We start from the raw sequence: 22,907 nt of genomic DNA, 5'->3' as shown, positions 1-22,907 counted from the left end.
GGGAACCAAACACAATTAAGTGTGACAGTTGTTAAATTGACAAAAGGGAGTGAGCGCATGCAATTTGGCATACAGATTAATAATTTCATCCTTAAAAAAAACGACAGCAGTTTGACTACAATCCAAGGTGCTGGAAATATAAATGTGTTAAGGGCAGTTCATGTTTTCAGCAGATATAAATGGTATTTAAGTCTAAAACAGCTTTCCTTAGCAAATAATCATATTAACCTCCTTGACATAGTAAATATTTGAAATCCGTGTAAATGTTTGACTTGCATAATAAAGTCGTTGGCAGATGGACACGGTCAATATCAAGTTTACTTTCGATTATATTCATACATATTCATGCAGGTACGCGCATGGGGATTACTCCAACCTCTCTAAATTGAGTTAACATGGAGAGAATATCATGACTTCATTTGTAGTGATGAAGATTTTAATTCTTTTCATTAAGGTTCAGCGAATCCCTTGGGACCAAAGTGGCACATTCCAAGAGTCTTACATACTTGAATAACGAGGTATCTCTGCGGATCACGGGCCATCCTGGTGAACTCTGCCGCCAGCTCTCTGAACTTGGGTCGGCTGTCTGCATCAATCATCCAGCCTGGAGACGTGATGATAATGTCAAGTTTCAATACAACAAAGATGTCGATTGTTTGTGTGATTTATTTAATGGTTGAGAAAGAATATGCGGTGAAAAAGGAGATAAGCGTAGTTAGTTGTGAGCTAGGACCTCTTCTAGCTTTTGAGTGTGTGCCTGCTTGCTTGCCAGGTGGCTGCTGGTTCAAGGTGTCACCAAAAAGCAAGGTGACTGGCAGCCTGCAAGCTGAGGTGACACTGGCATGAAATCAAAGGTTTACGCCAGGGCAGGGTGAACAATCAATGAAGCCAACGAGCTAGTGCTGAGGTTACGGACAGCTCGGGCGACAGAAGTTGCACGCCTTACAAACTTTATCTGGTGCATTTTCCAGATAGAAAACATTACATATATAATATTTAGGAACGAAAGGCCACACCACTGATCAAAATCTTGATGACATACATTTGACTAAGACCATATAGACATCAATGGTGCAGATAGGCGGCTGTGGCAGACGTTCCCCTTTCTCCAGTAGGTCTGGAATATCTCTGGTTGAAATTCCATCATACGGCTTCCCTCCGAAGGTCATCAGCTCCCAAATTGTTACCCCTGAAATCAATTAGGGATAAGAAAAACACATTTCAAAGAAAAAACGGGATTAAGAAACGGACAACAATCAAGGCTACTTGACTAGAGGATACAAGAGATCTTAATATAGACTTGGTTGTCCCAAAACTAATGAATCAATCTTACCATAACTCCAAACATCACTCTGATGAGTAAACTTCCTGTAATGAATACACTCCAGAGCCATCCATTTAATGGGCATCTGTCAAGGAGAACAGTGATACATTACTTCAGTCACACACCAGGGATTGGCACGTTTCAATGAACTTGATTGGCAACCGATGACAATATTTGATTATGTCACAGTTACTGAAGAAGTGAGAACTCCATGACTGATATGAGGCTTATATATTCCGCCGGTCCCAAGCCTATAGACTACATTAAACTTTTTTTATTGGGTAAGTTTGCATAGAAAATTACTCATTAATTTTAAATCATTGTTATCACTGTCATGTTATCAGTCTGGTTGAAAACAATTATATATGTCAATGTATAATATACATTGACCGAGATGCCTATGGCTTTTGAATATTTATGAAAATAATGCATTAACATAGTACGGATTGTACTTTAATAAGATTCTTGGTACTTATAAGCGCAAGCGGCTATACATGCATTTCCCGCTGCCAGTTAGACTCCAAATCGAATGACATGCTGTTGCTGATTAGCGACGAGGCCCTACATGGCCGTGCTTCTGGCTGCATTAATGACCTCGTTGTTCCTCATTCCGCCTAGCGACTGTGAGCGTCTTCAAATCGCGGCTTGCAATCTAAACAGAGGGCCTGCCGCGAAACAAAAAGTGACATCTCACTTACTCTAAAGCACTTAGACTATATCTTTTCTCTGGTGTGTTTTTTAAGTTTGTTCAATTGTACAAACAGAGCTTGCATCATCCATCTTAAATTCTATGAGTGCTCTAATTGAAATGATTAAATTAGCATTCCATGAAAATTTCCATAATTGTCTTGTTCCATTTAACAGCCAACACCGGGCGTAAAAAAATGTAATATATATTAATTATTTGGTGTCTCAATTAGCGGCTCACTCATTCATGGCCGAGAGCAAATATTGCTTTCCACATTCTTAGCCTAACCGAGACTGCGCACAGAATATTGATGATATTTTATATTGACCTGCTTCTGATATGCAACATTGTGAAATTAAATCAGCTACATTTCTCATCCTGAACCTTGGCTTTACTTCTGTCGTATGTGTAAATGCAAGCGTTTATGATTTACCTTTCCTCCATCTGCATTATATTCCTTCTCATTAACATCAAGCAAGCGGGCTAATCCAAAATCGGTGATCTTGATGTGGTTGGGGGATTTCACCAGGACGTTGCGGGCTGCCAGATCCCTGTGGACCAACCTACGCTCCTCCAGATACATCATCCCCTGCAAACACGTACATTGTACAGTACATTTACTTTATATTCTTCTCATTCATATGCAACACGCAGTCATGCGGGCATCGATACGTACTGGCAGTGACCTGCACAAATGAACACATGCAAGATTGAATCCAGTTCAACATCGCCGTCTGTCTTGCCATCCTCATCGATGTAATGTGATACGACCGTCGAGACCTCATTAGCTTTTTCGTAATTATTGTTGTAATTATCATTACTACCACACTGTTATTTTCCCACAAATTCTCATCAATCAACAACCCGACTGTGGAAAATTGCAATAATGTGAACCTCCATAAGTGTCAAAAAAAAGAGTAGGCTTTTCAATTAAAACAGAAGCTATAGGAGGAAAAACACCCGTTTTACCAAGTACATTTCATAATAAATCAAGAAACCATCCAGTCTGACATTGTCTATGTTACAAGTTTGAAGTAATTATCTCCTTAATTAAGGCTATATATGATTTTGTTTGGCAAGTCAGGAAGCAAACATTGTCACTCCAACACAGTCATAAAAATGGTATAAAACTTTGTAGATTGTTTTACTTTGAATTCAATAAAACACATCTCATTTCTTATACAAACAAAATATGGCGGCCCCATCATATATACCGTATATACAGTAACTGTCAACGATTTGTAAAGACGTCTCTCTTCTCTCAAAATCCAATTGTATGCCTAGAGTTGCCAGTTGATGAAAAAGGCACCAGATCAGCAATGTCAGGGGACAAATCCTTTGGGGAGTACAGAAAATGTCACCACAACGCTATCTGTGTCACCAGCCAATCATCACTCGTGGAAACGGACCAACTGATCAATAAGACGACATTCTACTCCTGAGCTTTGTTGCTGCCCACAAACTCTTCATAACATAATTTTTTTTTTTAGTGTTTATTTATTTTGTCTGTTCATTTGGAAAATGTAGTTTTACTTCTGACTCTGCTTCAACTGTACAATAAGACGTAGCTGATCACATTTTTGACACAAATTAATTCATTGATCATTAGAAAGAGAGAGAGAGAGAGAGAGAGAGAGAGAGAGAGAAAGAGAGAGAGAGAGAGAGAGAAAGAGAGAGAGAGAGAGAGAGAGAGAGAGAGAAGATAATCCACAGGCTATCGCCATGCTAGATATTACACCTCAAGATGCACAATGCCTTTAAATCTTTAAATCTTTGGGGATAGAAGAGCAGCAGGAAGGAAAAATGTCACGACTTTGATTACAAGAGAATTTCCATCACTTATGTATTTACCAACATGTTATGAAAGAGTGGGTACAAGGATTGTTACTTCCCATTCATAGTCATGTACCAGGTCCATAAAAATGTTTGTACCCCACAAGATTAAAAAAAACAATTGAAAAGAAAGAATGAATGAAAGAAATAAGAAGAGGAAAAAAAAAGGAACAAACAAGAGGAGAAAACAAGTGCACATGTACGAATACTTTGTGCTCAGCCGCACAGTAGAAACGTTATTTATGCTTATTGCACAGAGTCAGAAGGAAAAAAAAAACGGCTCAACAATATTTCCCTCCAATGTGTTTTGGGAAGACAAATGTGGCGGTGAATAAAGTGAAGGGCTCGAGATCAAATCAATAGCAGAAGAGAGTGGCCAGGTAGCGCCCATTCTTCACAACTTGGCACTTCCCATTGCAGTTAATTCTGACAAGAAAATAAATACACAGAGGAAGCTGTCAGACATTCCAACGCCACGTGGGACACTCCTAACGTGATTCATGAGGAAACACTCCTAATAAGATTCAACACTCACTTTGAGACGTGTGTGTGACTTACTGTTTTTTGTGGTCACACTATCTAAACTGTTTTTCATCCTCAACGGGCAAAGAAACTGATTTGTTGAATAATCCAAATCACGACAACAATAAACGGAAACCTCTTTCACCACATCGTTATCAGGTTGTTGTGTTTTTTTAACAGCTCCTGCACTGATTTTAATCTTTGTATATAATGACACGTAATGTTTGGAAATGAAAGTTATTTGACGAATTGGAAGGATGAAAGAAAGTCTGGTTTGATTCACCTTTGGGAAATTCGCATCAACAAAAGACGTCGTTTAAGGAGCTTTTGTTAAATCTGATGAAAGTGACAATGTAAAATATACTTTCCGATAAAGATAACCACATTTTGGTCAAGTTACCCAAAAAAACTGAAGAACTATAGAAAATGGACGCATGAGTGTTTTCCTGTGGCCTCAGTTCTCTACTGTACAAACAAATCAATTAGTTTACTTGAAACATCTTCATTAAAGGCATTATTTCAGATGCAGCTTTTGGAGTGGATCTAATTTAATTGTGCAGATACAATATAGCTAATTTCATGGCTGGTGATTTTAAATCAAATTAATAAATCACCCTCCCTAGGTTTAATCCTTTAAAAGCAAAAGAGATTTTCTCGAAATACCAGAGTTGATTGAAAATAGTGCATTAACCAAGGTAGATTCTCTTTGAAAAAAATGTCTAACTCAATTTGTTCATAAACTAGGCCATCCGTGAACCGAGTTTATACTGTATTTGAACTGCTTCATTTACTCATTTTCATAAAGGATGACGGTATTTCTCAAACATACCGGATGTTTGGTTACTATTTCTGTGTGATCATATGACGAGTGAACATAATCGGAGATTTGTGGCATCGGTGCATCATTTGGCTGATGTAGCACACGCGTAATGAACGCCATGGATAAAAAAAGATCCCAGTGGGCATGGGAGAGGGTGAATCATTGTTTAAGGAATGAGGTGTGACAAATCAGACCAACGTGGGAGAGAAACAGAAATGATTACACAATACTGATGAAAGAAGCTTTTCTTTCAATTTGAACTAGCATGTCAGAATGGATTTAAATGATGCCGTTGGGGGAAAGCTTCAATATGAAGCAGCAGACTAGGTAAGCAGGAAGTGCGAAGGGCAGACTTTGTGTTGATGAATTTATTCCGTCTGATGAATGCCAAATGCAACAGATATAATTAGCAAGCCTACAGCACATATATTGGAGTTCCTACCCGTATGTGAGCGTCATCAATTTATATCTAAAACGACAGCATATAAAGACCACAACAAAGGTGGAAACAGCCCGGTAAATATTAATTCAGTCAGCTGACAACACTCAGCTCCCAAGGTATAGCCCAACTCATATTGTTCAATTTCACTTGCAGCCTGTTTAGACAGCAAACAGGTCGTGTCGAAATGTATTGCTCACACAGCCAGTTGCACCTAATTGTGGAAGTGATATAACACAGCCATGAAATAAATCTAGATTAAATGAAATAATTCTGAGAAAATGAAAAAGTCACAAGTCATGCCCATCTCTGTAGTAGTTTCTTCTGAATAAACACTAAATAAAGAAGTATTTCTTTATTAAAAAACAATTTAAAGAAATAATATTTAATTTCTTTTAAATAAAAAAAATGCAAATAACTTTCTTAAAATTCTTAAAATAATATCTAATTCATTTTAAAATATTTAAAAACAAAAAAAATGCAAATAACTGTCTTGACTACAAAATTGCCAAATTGAATCAAGCATCATTTTAATCCACGCATCTCTGCAGCGATGTTGCTTGCAATGTAACATCATGGGTGAAAAACCTAAAGGCCTTTTGATGAAGGTTTCTTGAAAGTTCAATGAGGTGAGGAAGATCCCCTTGCTTCCTGGTGGGAATTACCATCTCATTTCTTAATAGATTGACCCACTGCTGTGAATTTTCCCACGCTGTCAGAACCCATACCTTCACAATTGTAATGTTCTAATCACATTGCATTCTTGGAGCCTATCACTCTCTGGCAGTTCCATGCAGATCAAAGTACAAATTTTTAACATGGTAACTTCTTGACCATCTTCCTTGTTTATTTACAAATAATCTTCTATTAAGTTTACCAGAGCAATAGAAATGAACACCCACCCCAGAGGAAGAGAAAGGACAAATTCCAAAGTGCACAGAGGAATTTTTTCAGACCTACAAACTGTGTTCCAGACATTTTTGGCGTCTTGTTACTACGAGTGCGTGGCTGTTGCCAGAAAGCTGGTGTGCCAGGACCCTGCAGGCACATTTGGGATCAGGTGGCACATACAAACCATGAGCCAACAACATGACCTTGTCCTGCAAAGGCCAGTCCAGCCCGGTAATGGGGGGCGGGAGGGACTTTTAGAGTGTTAGAGGAAGCAAAAGCATCAGACACCAGATGGATATGTTAATACACTTGGCAAACGTTTTACGTACTACCATGATTTTCAAATTATTTTTTTTTCAATATTTGTTCCGCATTTGGAGATCTTTCCTGTGATAAGCTTCTGTAATCCAGATAGTTCCTTGAACACAGCGATAGGATTTATGCAATTAAACGACACCAAGAGACCCAAAGATGCCATCTGCTTGACATATTTAGCATTTTTATTTTACTGTTGTATCTGAAAAATAAAAGTTGGCCCATTCCCATAAAAATTAACGGCAAGTTAACTGATGTTGACGGTGCTCCTCGTTAATATTTTCGACATTTCACGTCAACGGTTAACATCAAACTTACAATGAAACACTCATCAGTAAATTATTTGTTTGAAGACATTACCATCTTAATAAATGCAAATTTACAATAAACCAGTCTAAGCCTTTACGCTAACTGCAGTCCAACTTTTAGTTTTTTTAATGAGAGGAAATTTTCAAAACAAGCCATATTCTAATGACATATTCTATTATTTAATGTAATAGTTCAGCATGTACTTTTAAATGAGCTATTTATATTTTTCCTGATGAAACGCCTTCATAAAATGACATTCTTAATCGCATCAGTTGCACATTGACTGTCACAAGCTCGGGTTATGACGAAGGTTGGCGACTGTTTGAGACAGAATCTATTTATACAGCTGTTCTAATTTCTTCCGGGCATTGGTACTGTTCTCTTTCTGCTGAGCTAATCGCCTTCTTGTGTTCAAGAGTAGGCAGCCCATTTTGGTTGTGCTTTCCAGCGAGGCAGCGTGGGGATAGCCTCAGGTTGTTTGCAACAGGGCAGACGAGTTGAAACACACTTTGCTTACAAACATTCACTGCGCCTGGTCGAAACAATATAATCTTTTTCTCCCACAAGAATGGGTTTAAAGTGTGAGGTTTATTTTGAAATAGATATCACAATGCAGTTTGTCCAATGCACTATGAATACTAAACGACTACCAGTTGTTATTCTGACCCTCTCAAAAAACAAAACAAAATTAGATGCACAAGTCAACTGCCACTATTGGAAAAAAAATATGTGGCATTATGGGAAAAAAAATTCTATTTGTAGCATTTAGCCTAGAATTCACCAATATATTTGAATGACCAATTATCTCTACTATGAATACGTTTGAATGACTTTGGATAATGTTCCAACGACATTCAAAATGATTATTTCCACAGTGGCGGTACCTCGCCTTCCATAAAATACAACACATTAAATATACGCTTTGCTAAAAACACCAGGCATGGGAGAAGAACTGCCCTGGGCAAACAGAATATACAACACACTGTCTATGCAAATTGGGAATAGTGGCAAAACAAATGCAGGCCATCTTTCCAAGTAAAGCAACCAATCGGAACAGTCTAAGACGCATTTGTTTATACAGCTGCACAAAGCAGACGCTGCAACCTAGACTAAAGTTTTCATCATTATCTGTGTTGTAAAACCCAATTTATATTTCAGCAAAAGTGCTCATTTGACCACCGCTATGTATTCCAGATCATTTGTCACAGACGATCAAGGACATTTTGTGGCCAAAATAGAGGAAGTCCATGAATGTGAACATCTGAATGGACAGTTGTCACATTGCAGGTGTGTTTGGTAAGCTTGAGAGAAGCTGAGGTCAAGAAGAGAGAATAAAATATTCTACAGCTTCTTCCTCTGAGCCTTGAGATGTGTCGCTGTGTACGTGCCTGGATGGACGAGTGGGAGAGTGTGACACCTTTGTAGCCAACTTCAGTCATGCGAGTTTGAAATGTTTCTTTGGTAAAAAAAAAAAAAATAACAATGTTGAACTGAAGAGCCAATTAAGGAAACCAATAGTTTGGTGTCATTTGCTCCAAAACAACCTTGATCTCTAACAATTCAACAAAGCATCACCTGGGATTTTGAAAAAGAGCCGCAAGCAATGAAAAGATAACATTAAGCTTTTCAGATATGCTTGAAAATGTCCACAGACACCGGCGTTAAGATTCTGGTTAATGGCAGATTAAAATATATTGTCATGGAGACAATTCATGTATAACACCTTTTGATAAATATTGTGCACTGTGATATAAAGTAAAACACCTAATGAAATTCTGCTAGAGAAAATGTAAACATGGAGCAAGACACTTTGACTTGCTACTACAAAAAATAAAGAATACAAAGAAGAAAAAGCACAATGACTTTCAAATAAAAATTCAGAGCAAAAGCTCACAACTTCAATCCTGTTGAAGTAATTTGGATACTTAAAGGCTTACATGCCCATTGGATATGTAAGCTGCTTGTACTCTCGTACATTTCCCACAATGCCCTACCTCATCTGTGTGTGTGTTTGGAAAAGACAGTGACAGACTGAAGGTCTGAGATACAGTTGCTGCCACGACAGCAAACAGCAATAACAAACTGTCACCACAGCGAGTTAGTGCTGGACTAATCTGTTTCTTTCTGTAATTTTTTTTTTTCTCACTGTTGAGGGAAATCTTAAAAGCTGCACATCTAGCAGGACTCAATTAAAAGAATTTATTGTAGTGGAGAGCTGGGTTGTATTTTACAGATTGATGCAATGGGACTTGCAAAGATAGTAAGTCACCAGTGCATGTAACGCTGTGATTTAAATTCTGCTAAATGTCGTAAAAACTGGGTGCTAAAAGCTTAAGAAAACAAAAGTCCTTGGATTCATGTGCAAACCAGTTCACACCATGCAAACAGAACATGCAAAGGCTGACTTTAAAGCACACCGTCCCACGGAAACGTAGCAAGATAAAACAGAATAACATCAAGTGTGCCTACATCACAGCGCTGATAAATCTGCTCATTAGTAGATCTCTTGAGGTGGTGATCATTACGAAGATATGGCGCTGGTGACAGAGGGGGAGCGCAGAGATTTACCTCTGGCGGTGAAGTTCTGTCACTTGGAAGAGACCAGCGTACATAACATAGTGCGAGCCAAACAGAATTGATGCAAACAAAGACGATGTCTTATTCGAGAAATTTGGGAATGTGAGTTCTGTTGGAGGTTAAACTGTGCATGAACTTGCAAGCAGCAAAGAGACATGATTCACCAATGAGCTTAAGGTTGGCTTTAAATCACTGCCATGTTTTTTTTCCAGAGACTCGCAAATGTAATTGAAATCCATCACCGATGATCAAAAGCGATGACGATACAATTGCAAATGTGCCTCATCACCGAAGATGCTGTAACAAATTTCTAAACACCTAAAAAGGTTTTGACGTTTACCTTAGCAATCTGGACACACCAGTTGAGCAACAGCTGTGATCCAATGTTGTCCTTATGCTCGTAGACGTAGTCGAGAAGGCAGCCGTGAGGCATCAGTTGTGTAACCAGCTGGATTGTTGGACTCAGGCAAACGCCCAGCAGACGTACCAAGTGAGGGTGCTCCATGCTGGCCATAATTAGGGCCTCCTGAAAGACATACATCAGATGTGTTTTATGATCATTGCATTCAAAAGCGCAGTTGAACTTGAACAGTTGAATAATGGAGCAAAAGAAAAATGTAGTAAAAATTATACGCAGGCATTTTTTTTATTTTTTTTTTATTTTGGTCAGTTTTTTTGCTGTGTGTCAAAAAAAGCAGTTCAAAGACTCAGCATATCCTGTTTACGAGTTAACCAGCAAAGATCACAAGGCTCCTTATTCTGTTTAAAGCTCAAGATTCTCCTGAAGCAGTCAGGTTCCACCCAAGTCAAAGAGTGTAGAATTTTATCTGATCGTAGAATTGTATTTTACCATAATGGATGGTTGCACAACAGAATTCTTGCCTTTTTGTTATGTAATAAATACACAATTGAGTTAGTCCCATTATATTCTATCTAAGGACGTTAACTTATGGGTTAATTCCTCACTAGCCAGCTCGTAATGTAACACGTGCAACACATTACGTTAATGCGCTTTTGTGCATATCAGGCAGAGCGACATGTTGTACGTGCGACACGTCTTGTAAAGCTCCGGTGAACACCGACAGGAGTGATATCACAAAAGAGGATTAATACGTTGCAAGTATCACAAGGCTTGGATAATAAGATGGCGCAGAGATAGGAGCAGTAGGATAAGAGGAATTTATGATATGTTTAGATGATAAACACAATACCAGCAAAGCATATTTGCTTATACTGTACTGGATACTTTACTGGATCAAGTGGGTGTACTGTATAACTATTCTTCTATGCTCTCATAAAATAAAATTTAGTTTCTCCTCTGGTTGCCAAAACAAGCTCTCAAAGCACACTGCATTAATTATAACAAACACTGAAGGACGGCCAAAGTAAGTGTAAAAAAAAATTGCGCAATTGGGTCACTTTCCGTATGTGTGTGTCAGAAGTGTGTGTGTGTGCTAATGAGAATCATTTCATCTGCATTGCATCATCACTAAGAAATAAGCTTGATCTTTTTCGGGTTTTCTTTTTAAAACAAGATGAACTGTGAATAACGAGAAAATGGATTTTAGTGAATGCGCAGTGGATGTGAAAATCTAACGAGTCATGACAATTAGAAATGAGGAAATTGTAACTGTATTTACTCACGTCCATGAACTCCACATTTGCCTTGGGCCCCGTGGCTTCGTTGAGGATTTTAATGGCTACAGGTATCTTAACTGTCTCACCTTCAGGAATCCAAATTCCCTAGAGAGAAATACAAACAAACAAACATGGAGCAAATGAGAGCTAACCCTTCATTTTTTTTTTTTATATGACTTAAGCGTAAACCAGAATATACAACTCTGAGAACAACCATTTCCACTTGGTCAGTTTTAAAAAGTTAACATATTGATTAACGTTAGTGACAATATTTCAGTCACACCCCTCCCATCCCCAAAAGCTTTATTCCTGAACACCCTTTTCCACTTTCATGTAAAATAACGGCTATGCTCTCTCTGTCTCAATTAGTAAATTGATCACTCCTCCACCCCTGTCACCTATTTTATCTCCTTCCTTTCAACCCGTCATACAAAATCCCACCGGGGTAGTCGGTACTCTGATGAAATAGTGCATGCTGAACGATTAAAAGTTATTTTGTCCTTCAAAAAGGGGCAAAACTATTTTATCATGTTGAAGGATCCAATTTCAACTGTGATTAAAGTGATTTAGCAGCTGCCAAAATGGTCAAATCATTTAAAAGAGGAGGGAGAATTCAAGTGGCTCTCAACTTTTCAACAAGCTTCAAATGAGTTGCGCTGCCGCCAGAACCCGCCCCCCCCCTTTCTCCCCACCCCCTCATGACAGCAGGCTTGACACCTCCACTAAAGTCGGGCTAATTATGGCGCACTGAGGTTTAATTTAATAAAATTGAACTGCGTTTCTGAGTAAAAACCGTCAATATTTCAGCAAGCTCATAACAGTTCATAATCCTAATTGTCCTGTGCTACTCTTTATTTTTACCACCCACTCCCACATTAATAAAGGGCTTTTTATTGGCTTAAAGACATTTTTAATTTTACCTCATTATTAAACCGTACCACATCCTGCCAATGGGAATATTACAGTGCTGTTAAATTCTGATTAGGGGCAAAAGAAGCAATGCCCACCTAAGACAAACATGCTACAAGTAGACAATTTGTTCTACCTTGTATACTGTCCCAAAGGCCCCAGAACCGAGGATCTTGACTCTTTTGAGTTCTGTCTCTTTCAAGATTCGTAGCTGAGCTTGGTTAGGTGCCGTCCCACTCGGTGTCAAAGGCTCCACCAGCTGACGAAACAGAACACAACACTCATTATTATTAATTACACTGCAGTGGCTGGTCAGTACTTTAGAAATGGTTAAAAATGACCATTACATAATTTCCAACCTTTGACTTCACACTGTTGTATCATCACTTCTCTTGTACAACAGAGCAATAAATACAAATGGGAGGAAATTAGAAAAGGGAAAAAAAAAGATCTTTACAGAAATAAAACAATGGGAAGGCAGCAGTGAAGAATCAGGCAGCTGACTTGCTTAGAGAGGCAAAATCACACATAACGGAAGCAATATAAGGAGGATTAGGGAAAATGGTAGCCGATATCCGAGGAGAGCGGGCGGGGAGGCAAAGATAATCACAAAGTGTAAATCAGCCAGACATGAGTCGGCAGCCCCGTTTGCCTCTGGCTGCTGGTTGTTACAGTTTGATTAAAAACAATAGCAATCTTTCAGTGAAACTGAATAATAAATCAACATCTGGAGGGAACCACACACAGACGCACACAAACAATCCCGAGTGAGCAAACAGGCTGCAAGGAGCTGTCCAGCACGGTGGTGGTGCTGCCGCACAGGAGGAGCTGTCCACATCCTCACTCTAACTAGTGGTGCTGAAATAGCACACAGGAGGAGCTGTCCACATCAGCACTCTAACTAGTGGTGCTGAAGTGTTGCATGCCATTTTGTCAACTGGGTTAAACAGCACATAAAAAAAGGTCCAATCAGCAGGCCGAATTTTTTGCTACTCTTTGCGGCTTACATTAGCTCGGCATCGTAAAGGTTCCTCCCACATGGCAGCGGATCATAACACACTTGGCTACTTTTCTCCCTAACTTTCCGCAAGTTCAGCAGTGCTCAACTTCCCGCCTGCTCTACCCACTCCTCCTTCAACCACCTGCTTCCCTTTGACTATGTCTGCCATTATCCACTGCCCTATCACTCTCCACCTCTTGAGGATCATCCATGGATGAAGCACCTTTTTTTCTGTAGGTAGACAACCACAATAGGAGGTCGGAATAGAAAATGTAAAGGTAATGTTCGACAGAGCTGCCACTTTTGTGAAGCACTGGACCAACCACAGCAAACGCCGACTTTATTTTTGAGTCTGTTCTCCTATAAGCACCTTACTCACCTCTGTTTCCAGGAAGCGACGAAGGGCTCGCTTCTTCTTAATATTGGTTCGGCGCACGGACACCGCCACACTCAGCACAAAGATAACCACCATGAAGAGGCTGCCAATCACCCCTGCTGCGATCAAAGGGGTTCTGAGGACAACAATTTGGCATAGCAAGAGAAGGAGGAAGCATGGTATAAATTAGTGGAATGGCTGAAGAAGGAGATTTTGTCATCACCGTTGTGAGCGTAATTACAGGTAGTGACACCACCTACTGTTTGTTTTGCATATGAAGAAAAACAAAAGAGACATGTATATAAGTGGGTGGATTGTCTCGATGTGTCCTGTCAGTGAGCGCTGACAATTCCAAGCTGTTCCCATGTGTTATGTAAAGTCATATGTTCTAATGATACGTGGTAGACAATGGATGGATCCAATGCCCTTTACGTGACTCAATAACGTTCCTGTAAATCTACATCACGTTATCTCTTTTTTTTCCCGCCACAGACAAACATCAACATCAGAAATATGTAACAAAGTCCATCAAAGAAGGCAGCCTTGATTAAATAAAATGATAAAGAACCACGGATGAGAATAGTCAATTTTACCGAGTGAATACAGAGTGACATCTTAATCAAATGTCCTTTCACTGAAATATTGGCCTATTGTGATAATGAATGTGTGATAAGCCGCTTCAAATCATGCTCAAAAGGCAACGCTGCCATTGGGCGGCAGATTTACAAGACATGTGACACCCAAGCTACTGGATGAGCTCGACGTTGAATGTAGCACAGCAACTGCTATCAGAGATCTGATAAGAGCTGATCCGCTCAACAGGTCAGCTGAGTTACATTCGGCTGCTGCTCCTTCTTTATCCTGTTAGCCGTGTGTCTCAGTGGTGAGCAGAAAAGTCGAGATTTTCATCAGTTCTCTAAAGCTTCCCCAGGATTTGTAGTTATCTACTTCACCATCATTTGCCCTCAGTAAAAGGATGCCTATTCATCAGTGAAGAAGCTGCTAAAAGTAGATGGGCAACAGGAAGTGAAAAAAGAAATAAGGTGAAATCACCCTCCCACTTGGTAGCTATAACAACTCCCACTCTTCTATAAAGATTTTCCACAAGATTTTTGTATATGCGTGATTTTTTTGTCCTTTCATACACACAAAGGTCAGAGGTCACCGATGTTTTTGTTGTATTTCACTCAAAAGGCATTTAATAGTACGAGTTTGGGTGAGAGAATAATATCAGGACTGGTCAGTCACGGTGATCCAATATCAATGTCAGATACCAGCCCGTATCAGCCAAAAAAGCAGTATCGGATGTTATCAGTCTATGTCCAAAATATCTGATTGGAATAAATAAATGAAAATAAATTAATACATGTATTGTTCCTGCTGATATCGTGTAGAATCGGTAGCTGATCTTGTGCTGGATCGGTAGTGGTATCGGACAGTATGCTAGGCTGCAAGAGCAGTATCGGATCAGAATAGAAAAAAATTGTATCTGACACATCTAATTCATGGGCATAACTGTTGGAGATGGATGTGATTGTCTCTATGTATTCTCTGCACAGCACTACAAGCATGCTGCGGTTTTGTGTTTGGACGGTAACAAAATACTAATATTGTACCTGTCCATCCAGCCAATACAGTCTTGGGGTCTTGGCCCAGTGCACCTAGAAAAACATAATGAAGGGAAGTTAAAAGATGTCTATAAAGTGTATGAGTGTGTTATGAGCATGGTTAAGGAACAAATTAAAATTAAATCTCAATGTGCCATTATATATTTCATTGGATGTAAACAATTATAAAGTTTTACAATATACACAGCCACATTTTAACAAATATTTAGCTAATAAAAGAGGTACTAAAGCAAACATTTTTTTCCACGTAGCAGATGAGTTTGTGTGAGTGATCGAGATTGAAAATAAATTTAAAAAATGGATAAGGGTTAACAATACAGGACATTGGTTGAAGTCCTGCTTTGTCACTTCATTTTTGTCTGATCCCTCTAATTCCCCCGGCTTGTCTTCTTGAGAGGTAGAGCTGCTTATGAAGCTGTACCTGTGACAAAGTGTCAGCCCGGTGTTTTCCATTTACGACTACATTGTTATGCTCCAGTGAGCCGGGGGGCTGTCACTCAGGAAAGGAGAAATAACACACTCGAATGACACACGCTCCCCATGGAGTAAAATATGAAATCCAGCCTCACCAACCAGTGTTGAATATTACATGGAGAGATGAGTGGCTATAGTGAGTGATGGAGAGAAACGTGAAGGACTCGGCTCATTTTGTTCATTCGCTCTTCTATCTCATTTTCTCTATCACGCCTCTATTGCTCTGGTCTTGAAAGATATCATGATATAAATATATGTTAGAAGAATGCAGTATGAGATTGAGAAGAAAGGAGTAATTGTAACAATAGAATCTAAATATACGGTATGTTGCTTTAGTACTCTTTGATTTTTTTTGTACGCCAAAAAATCCTGCAAATTTAGTCCTTTGATGATACTCGAGTTTCAGCATTTGAAAATACACATGAGCGTCTTCATCAAGTCTTTCATTACTTACCCTTGTGTGCAGTTAGAATGGCAGGGATGACACTCATTGTTGCTTTCTGCATACTTAAAGATGAAACTGTTTGCGCCTTGCACCCCGTCTGGGCACTTTTCCACACAGTTAGGACCATCCTTAAAATGGATGCATTTCTCACAGTTCTCTGGGCCCTGCAGAAATAATCACAAAAATATTTTTACGCGGTTGTAGTGAAATTATAAAAGCAATCAATTATAAAATCAATTACAAAAATCAAGTCCAAACATGTCATTTTTACTTGGAATTGTCCATCCATCCATCCATCCATCCATCCATCCATCCATCCATCCATCCATCCATCCATCCATCCATCCATCCATCCATCCATCCATCCATCCATCCATCCATCCATCCATCCATCCATCCATCCATCCATCCATCCATCCATCCATCCATCCATCCATCCATCCATCCATCCATCCATCCATCCATCCATCCATCCATCCATCCATCCATCCATCCATCAAAAATTTAGTCTTCAATTAACCAATTTAGTTTGGAATAACAAGTAAAAGTAAAATGGACACCATTAAAAAAAAAAAACACACAACATAATCAGCAAAACCCAGGATTTCTAACAGATAAATGAGTGGACAAGTGTGTGTGGAGGGCCAAAAGCAAATGAGAAGCATAAAGCAGTGTGAGAGGAGCAAGCTCATAATAACCATTGCTCAAAGCACTCACTATGACCATAACAATCTGCCTCGAAGAGGATTTATGGTACTAATATATCCGAGGAAGGAGTTAAGGAAGGAGAGAAGTGTTCTTTCACACAATCAACAGGCTAGAAGAATATCTAATTGCCAAATGGCACACATGCACCCACACTCATATATGACCACATTGTATTTCATCCTCAAACCATCCAATCAGAGGACCTCAGCCTAGCTGCAACCCAACCACTGTCAAGATCGCCTTGTGCTTTTTCTGTGATTAGAAAAGTACTGTGCATGTATAATTCCATTTAAGAGCAGTATGAAGGTGAATGAGTTTGAAGCAGAGGGGATTGTCATTCAGAAAAACAACCTTATTGATCTTTCTCGTGACAGTCATCTCATATGGCGTCTACAACACGGCCTGCCGTGCTCACAAATGTGGTCATATCCCCTGGACACACTACACGGGGCATTAGGCCAATCAAATCACTTTCTGTAAACTCTAATGTAATTGCTATGGGCTCTGCAAGCATAACACGATTGGCGTAATCCATTTGGTCGCCGCTGCTGCACACGCGGTTGCTACAAGGGTGCAACAGGTTAATGTGAGACATTCCCATCATACACTGCATGACAGAAGACAAGGGAGGGAGGAAAGGGTTTGTGTGCACAGGTGCAGACATGTCTGTAGCACTAACTGCTTTTTTTTTTTAAACATATGGGCCCAGAATGTCACATAAAATCATAATTTGAATTAAAAATAAAAATGACAGCTCGCTGGATGAAAAGAAAATTTGGACATTGAGGTAGGTGAGTAATTAATTTTATTGATTAATTCATTTTTTACTCATAGTGACAATTTATCTAAATAAAATATATAAGTTTATTCTACTTAATGCTTAGAAAATCATTTTCAGGGCTTATTTGCCATGAGAAAAAAACATTTAAGAAGGGAAAGCAAACAAAAAAAAGAACAAAATTTTCAATAGTTTATTGGTATTTGTATTGCGAATGGGCAAAAATTGATAAAGATCACATCATATATATATATATATATATTATTTTTTTACATAGTCAGGCCAATCTATTGAAAAACACTGAAACACCAACCCCATTTTTTATTTTAATATTTCACCGAGAGACATAAAGGTTGAGCACTGATTTGTCCCAGGCAGTAATGGCACGTAGCAGCAAATTTGAGGGAACTGGAAAAAAAATTATTTACTTATGAAAGCTTCACAATAAAAACTCTGACATTTGCAACCTTAATGATTACAAGAATGACTTGACCAATCTTCTGAAAAGTGTAGTTTGTCAACCTTGTGCCCTGACCGCTCCACACCTGTCAATCAAACAGCAAGATAAGCTTTTAAAGGTCTTCACTTGAGCGTGGGTGCTGTGCAGCACAGCCAGATGGAAACTTTTTTTTCCCCCCACTCTCTGACAAAGTCAGGCAGATAATACAAAAAAAAAAAAAGCCTGCCTTTGCAAGAATCCCCAAAAAGAAAAATGCAGTGTAAAAAGTAAGACTTGTAAAATTTTACGGTATTTTATTGGAAATTAACTATGCATATATTTTTTTTCATTTTAACAAAAGCAATATTCTATCACCCATTTTCTCACCTAATATGAGATGATTGATCATCTCCACATCAACATTCAGGTTGCTGACTCGAGTAGCGTACTTACCGAACCGTGGCAGGTCAAAGAGTTGTCGTCAGCGCGCTCACATTGGGGATCACACTCCACACACATTGACTCGTTGGCAAACTCACGAATCTCCCTGAGTGATAAGTCGGGCGGGAAAGACAATGCAAACAGCAGCTAGTTACACAATATATATTATTAATATGTATTCATAATATTTCCACATTTTTCGCCACTGCTGCTTAGTTAGCCCTTTTCCACCTCTGATGCATCCGGTCGGTGCACGGAGGGTCTCAGATAAAGAGCAACACACCGATATAGTAGATCAGTGCAATATGCAACAGCATTGGGACATCTGCAAGACGTGAGAAGAAATATTCATTTGGGCCTCCCCCCTAAGCAGTGGGAGTTCAAACAAATGTTGCTAAAAATTGAATTGGTTCAAGAATAAAGATTCAGACATCTTGCCCAGATGTGTCCCAAGACTGCGTTGCCGTAATTTATAATATAAGCAACGGCACGGTGAGGGATTGCTTATGGTGCTGTGAGGGTGCAGGCGGTGCTGACGATTTTTTGGACAGGTAGGCACGGCGTGGCCCCGTGCGCAAGCAGTGACTGTGACACGCAGTGACACGCCTAGCCCCCCCGCCCTGTCCACACCTCCGGTCCGCCTCTTCCTCTTCCACCACTAGATTGTTCTTTCTAACAGTCAGTTATTATGTTGAATCATTTTGGGGGTTATTGGTCGAACTCACCAGAGGGACAAGCTGTGTTGGGTGTGAGGTGGAGAACATCAAGCTAAATGTTCAAAGTCAAAAGATCCCCCTAATGACACTCCTCAGGGCTGCTCTTCAAAGTGACTTACCTTCACACTTTAAATTGTTCTTTTGAACCGTCGGAGTTATCAACTATTAATTACTATCCTGAGTGGCTTTACAATATTGCTGGACTTAAAAGCTACTGATGAAACTTTACTGATGACTGACAGCTTATGCCACAATTCTGTTTCATGGAAAGTATCATCAGTTCTGGTAATTGCCTACAGTCAATTTCATACATTTTATATAGGCAGAATTCTAAATGCAGCTCTTGTATTGAATCTCATGTGATTATTAATACAAAAAATAAAAATAAAAATTATTATTATTATAATTATTATAATAATAATAATGTAGCATTTAGCATCGGCTAAAAATCGTTTACATAAAAGTAATTAATTGTTCATCGCTAATCTAAAAAATCTTGCAGTTTTGTCAAGAATAAATAAGGAAAGGTAGAAGATATGTAAATTGTCAGGCATGACTTACCCTTCATACAGGTTGCATTGTTCCACACAACTTTGTCCCCTGCTAAAGTCCCTGCACGAGAGACATTGGTCTTGACCGGGACCCCAACATCCAGAGTCGGAACATAACGGATCGCACACCAAATGCTCCTTGGCTGCTCAAGACACAAAATCAATTTGTACACATTGTCATGAAAAATGCAAATGTGAAATTGTTTCATAATTGTAGATTGGATACAAAATATTTAAACCACCAATTTTTAATAAGACATATTGGCGGGGAAAATTTTGTGTTTGTGTTTAATATAATTCTTCATCCTTTTGAATGTATATGTAAAAAATGTGAGTGTGAAAATGTGTGGAGCTACGCTGCTCCTTTTTAAAACTACAGAGTCAACAATGACAGACAGGATGTTCTTTCAGTTAGGTTGTTTGAATAGAAAATCAGGAGAGAACATTCTAACTTCAGGGTCTGGCAGCTTGAAATAAGTCGTTCAACAGTAGAACACAGCATCCCCCAAAAGATGGCATTTTAAATTGGTTACCAGTAAAATATATTGGCATCTGCTTCCAAAAATACACATCTGCCAAAGAGATTAAAGTGGCACCTGCCTACTAAAAAAACACATTGTTGAATGCTTGGAAAAGCATGAAAAGCTGCAATTAAAGCACAAATGAATGCGCCTGGGATGAGATGAACCAAAATGCGTCGGCAACCATCTCAGTACTACTGTAAATATTTTACCTTTTGTCTTTGTTGTGTCTCTTTGTCACCTTTATAAACATAAATGACTTTTTTTTTTTGCTAACTTGCACACAAAAAAAGTGAACTAAATGAGGATGAAAGCTCCATCTTTGTCTGTCAGGTCCGCTTACAATGAAATACTCAAAGAAAAGGTTGCATTTATTTTTTAACACATACTAGAGGATCAAAACATTTCTTTTTTTTTCCTTTGATGCGTCTGGTAAAGAGACGCTGATGGGTCTCGAGCTGACACGGTATTTTCAGGTTAGCGTCAAAACACTCAAGCGGGGGCTTTCGTCTCAGAAGGATTTATGATACAAAATCCGGTAATGAACTCTTTCAAATGGTGACCTTTTGAAAAATATCATTGACCCCCTCGCAGTGTGACGTTCTCTTTAACTATTTAACTTGTGTAGCATGCTTGCTATTGATTGCTATTTGATTTTTTCTTCATGATTATGTTCTCTTTGACCTTAGAGCTGAACTTACAGCACGCCCGCGGGTCTCTGTTGTTGTGGGTCAAAGCTTTCTGGTTGGCCGCACGGAACAGTCGGGTCCAGTTGACTGTGTTGTAGTAGCACAGCTGGCTATTCTCTACAATGTGCACATTGCCTGCGCTGATCTCACGGAGAGACTGAAGTTGAAGTGATATGATGCCATGCTGCTTTAACACCAGCAGGGAGATTCCGCTGAGAGGGGAAGAGTAGGCGGATGGAAGAAAGGAAACCAAAAAGAAGAGGTTGAAGAAGAATCACATATAAAGGGAATGGAAATGAATATGACTTTGATGTTTGTCTTTACTCAAGATCACACTTCTTTTTTTTGTTTGAATTTGATTAAATCATTTCTCCCCTGACTACATTAACAACAATGTTGAAGGAAAGTGAAGTGAACATTTAGAGCCAAGTTTTGGTCAGAATATGAATTTTACTTTTTTAAAAGTGATTTCCTTTCTATGTCTAGCTATTTGTGTTACACCAACTTATGAGCAGAAACCTTATTGCTAATGTATTCTTTGTGCGTTTGGCTATTCTTGGTGGACACGCGTGAGAACATCCATTAAGTTTTCTTTTAAATGTCAGAGAAAATCTTTAGAGCACATTCAAAGAAGAAAAATGAGTGGAAAATTAATGATCTTTAGTGATTCACTTGTCCGACATTTCAGGAACACCAAGAACAGTACAACACATAAGCAGACTTTATCGTTTTATCTTTTTGTAACACGCTGTTATGACAAAGGCTGTTGTGAAAGTGTGATACAAATCATGTAAAATGTGTTTACAAAGTATTTATGTTTAAGTGCGTTTATACAACAAATTTAACTGTGTTTAAACTGTTTTTTAAAATGAAAGTTTGTTTTTGCACATAACACAGTTTTCATGGAATTTACCAAAATTTGCAGAGCGATGTTGCAAAAAAAAAAATAAACCTGTATACCTGTAAAGCGATCTTCCTCCTATCGTTACCAAGTTGCTGAAAACACTCAAGTCTGTTATGTTGTCGGGCCAAGACTGGATGCTCAAAAATCCTAAATGGGGACACAAACACAGGTTATAATGAGTCACTGCCAATGACAGAACACAAAATATGGTGTGTGTTTGTGTGTTGGCATCCCTCGAGAAATAGCAGCATTCCAGGATACGTATAGTAACCACGCTGCTCAAGGCTAGAGTTGGGTGCCAGCTGTGTGTCTGTCTCATCAATTCCCATACATCAACATTTTTTTGCATTTCCTTTAAGCGATTCGCATCTCAGTCGTTGAATCATTTAAAAAGACGAGGGAGCTGAGAGGGTGTATGTGGCTCATTTAAGATTTTCAATAATGGATTGAAAACTATGAAATATTCAGTAGAGACCAGTAGGAGGTACAATCCTCTAGCCAATATCAGAAGACAAACAAAATAAGTGGATGGGGGAGTAAGAAAGTAATATCAGGTGGAATAATGGATGGGAGGTGGAATGAACTGAAATGCAATGAAGAAAAAAAAAAGCCTTTCTTGAAGATTAAAACAACACTTTGGTTATGTTTCCTTAATGACAAACACTTGCATCATAGCAAAGATGTGGTGGAGATAGCAAGAAAATCATTGTGGATGAGATGGGCAGTGTTCTGCTTTCTCTAATCAATGAGCAATCAGACTCCATTAAATTAAACTGCATGTTTTTTTTCTCCTCCTGAAGGATGCATAATGTTTACTCAGGAAAGGGGAGGGAGGTTGCTGAGAGGTAAAAAAAAGAGATGAGGCAAATAAGGAGCCTTTTTTTTCTGTCAACAAGAGGCCAATAACCTTCAACGGCATCTTTATCAGTTTGTGGACATTCTTTTGTTTATAGTGATCTCCCTGGAGAGCCG

At 39.0% G+C, this 22,907-nt stretch overlaps 1 protein-coding gene across 1 annotated transcript in view; it reads right to left on the bottom strand.

Moving 5' to 3' along the window:
- Positions 1 to 22,907, bottom strand: part of erbb4b (erb-b2 receptor tyrosine kinase 4b) — a 101,942-nt gene that overhangs the window by 7,206 nt on the left and 71,829 nt on the right. The window contains exons 11-24 of the mRNA XM_088383048.1: positions 21,992 to 22,082; positions 21,044 to 21,243; positions 19,832 to 19,964; positions 18,567 to 18,660; positions 16,198 to 16,352; positions 15,258 to 15,302; positions 13,645 to 13,777; positions 12,402 to 12,524; positions 11,363 to 11,461; positions 10,059 to 10,244; positions 2,446 to 2,601; positions 1,334 to 1,409; positions 1,043 to 1,189; positions 507 to 604 (exon numbers count right to left, since the gene is read on the bottom strand). Coding sequence (XP_088239174.1) covers positions 507 to 604; positions 1,043 to 1,189; positions 1,334 to 1,409; positions 2,446 to 2,601; positions 10,059 to 10,244; positions 11,363 to 11,461; positions 12,402 to 12,524; positions 13,645 to 13,777; positions 15,258 to 15,302; positions 16,198 to 16,352; positions 18,567 to 18,660; positions 19,832 to 19,964; positions 21,044 to 21,243; positions 21,992 to 22,082 — 1,736 coding nt within the window. The remainder of the gene's footprint in view (positions 1 to 506; positions 605 to 1,042; positions 1,190 to 1,333; positions 1,410 to 2,445; positions 2,602 to 10,058; positions 10,245 to 11,362; positions 11,462 to 12,401; positions 12,525 to 13,644; positions 13,778 to 15,257; positions 15,303 to 16,197; positions 16,353 to 18,566; positions 18,661 to 19,831; positions 19,965 to 21,043; positions 21,244 to 21,991; positions 22,083 to 22,907) is intronic.

The sequence above is a fragment of the Syngnathus floridae genome, chromosome 8 (assembly GCF_059516105.1).
Source record: "Syngnathus floridae isolate MCC-2025c chromosome 8, RoL_Sflo_1.0, whole genome shotgun sequence".
Classification (NCBI taxonomy): Eukaryota; Metazoa; Chordata; class Actinopteri; order Syngnathiformes; family Syngnathidae; genus Syngnathus; species Syngnathus floridae.
This window is presented reverse-complemented; position numbering and strand designations above follow the sequence as displayed.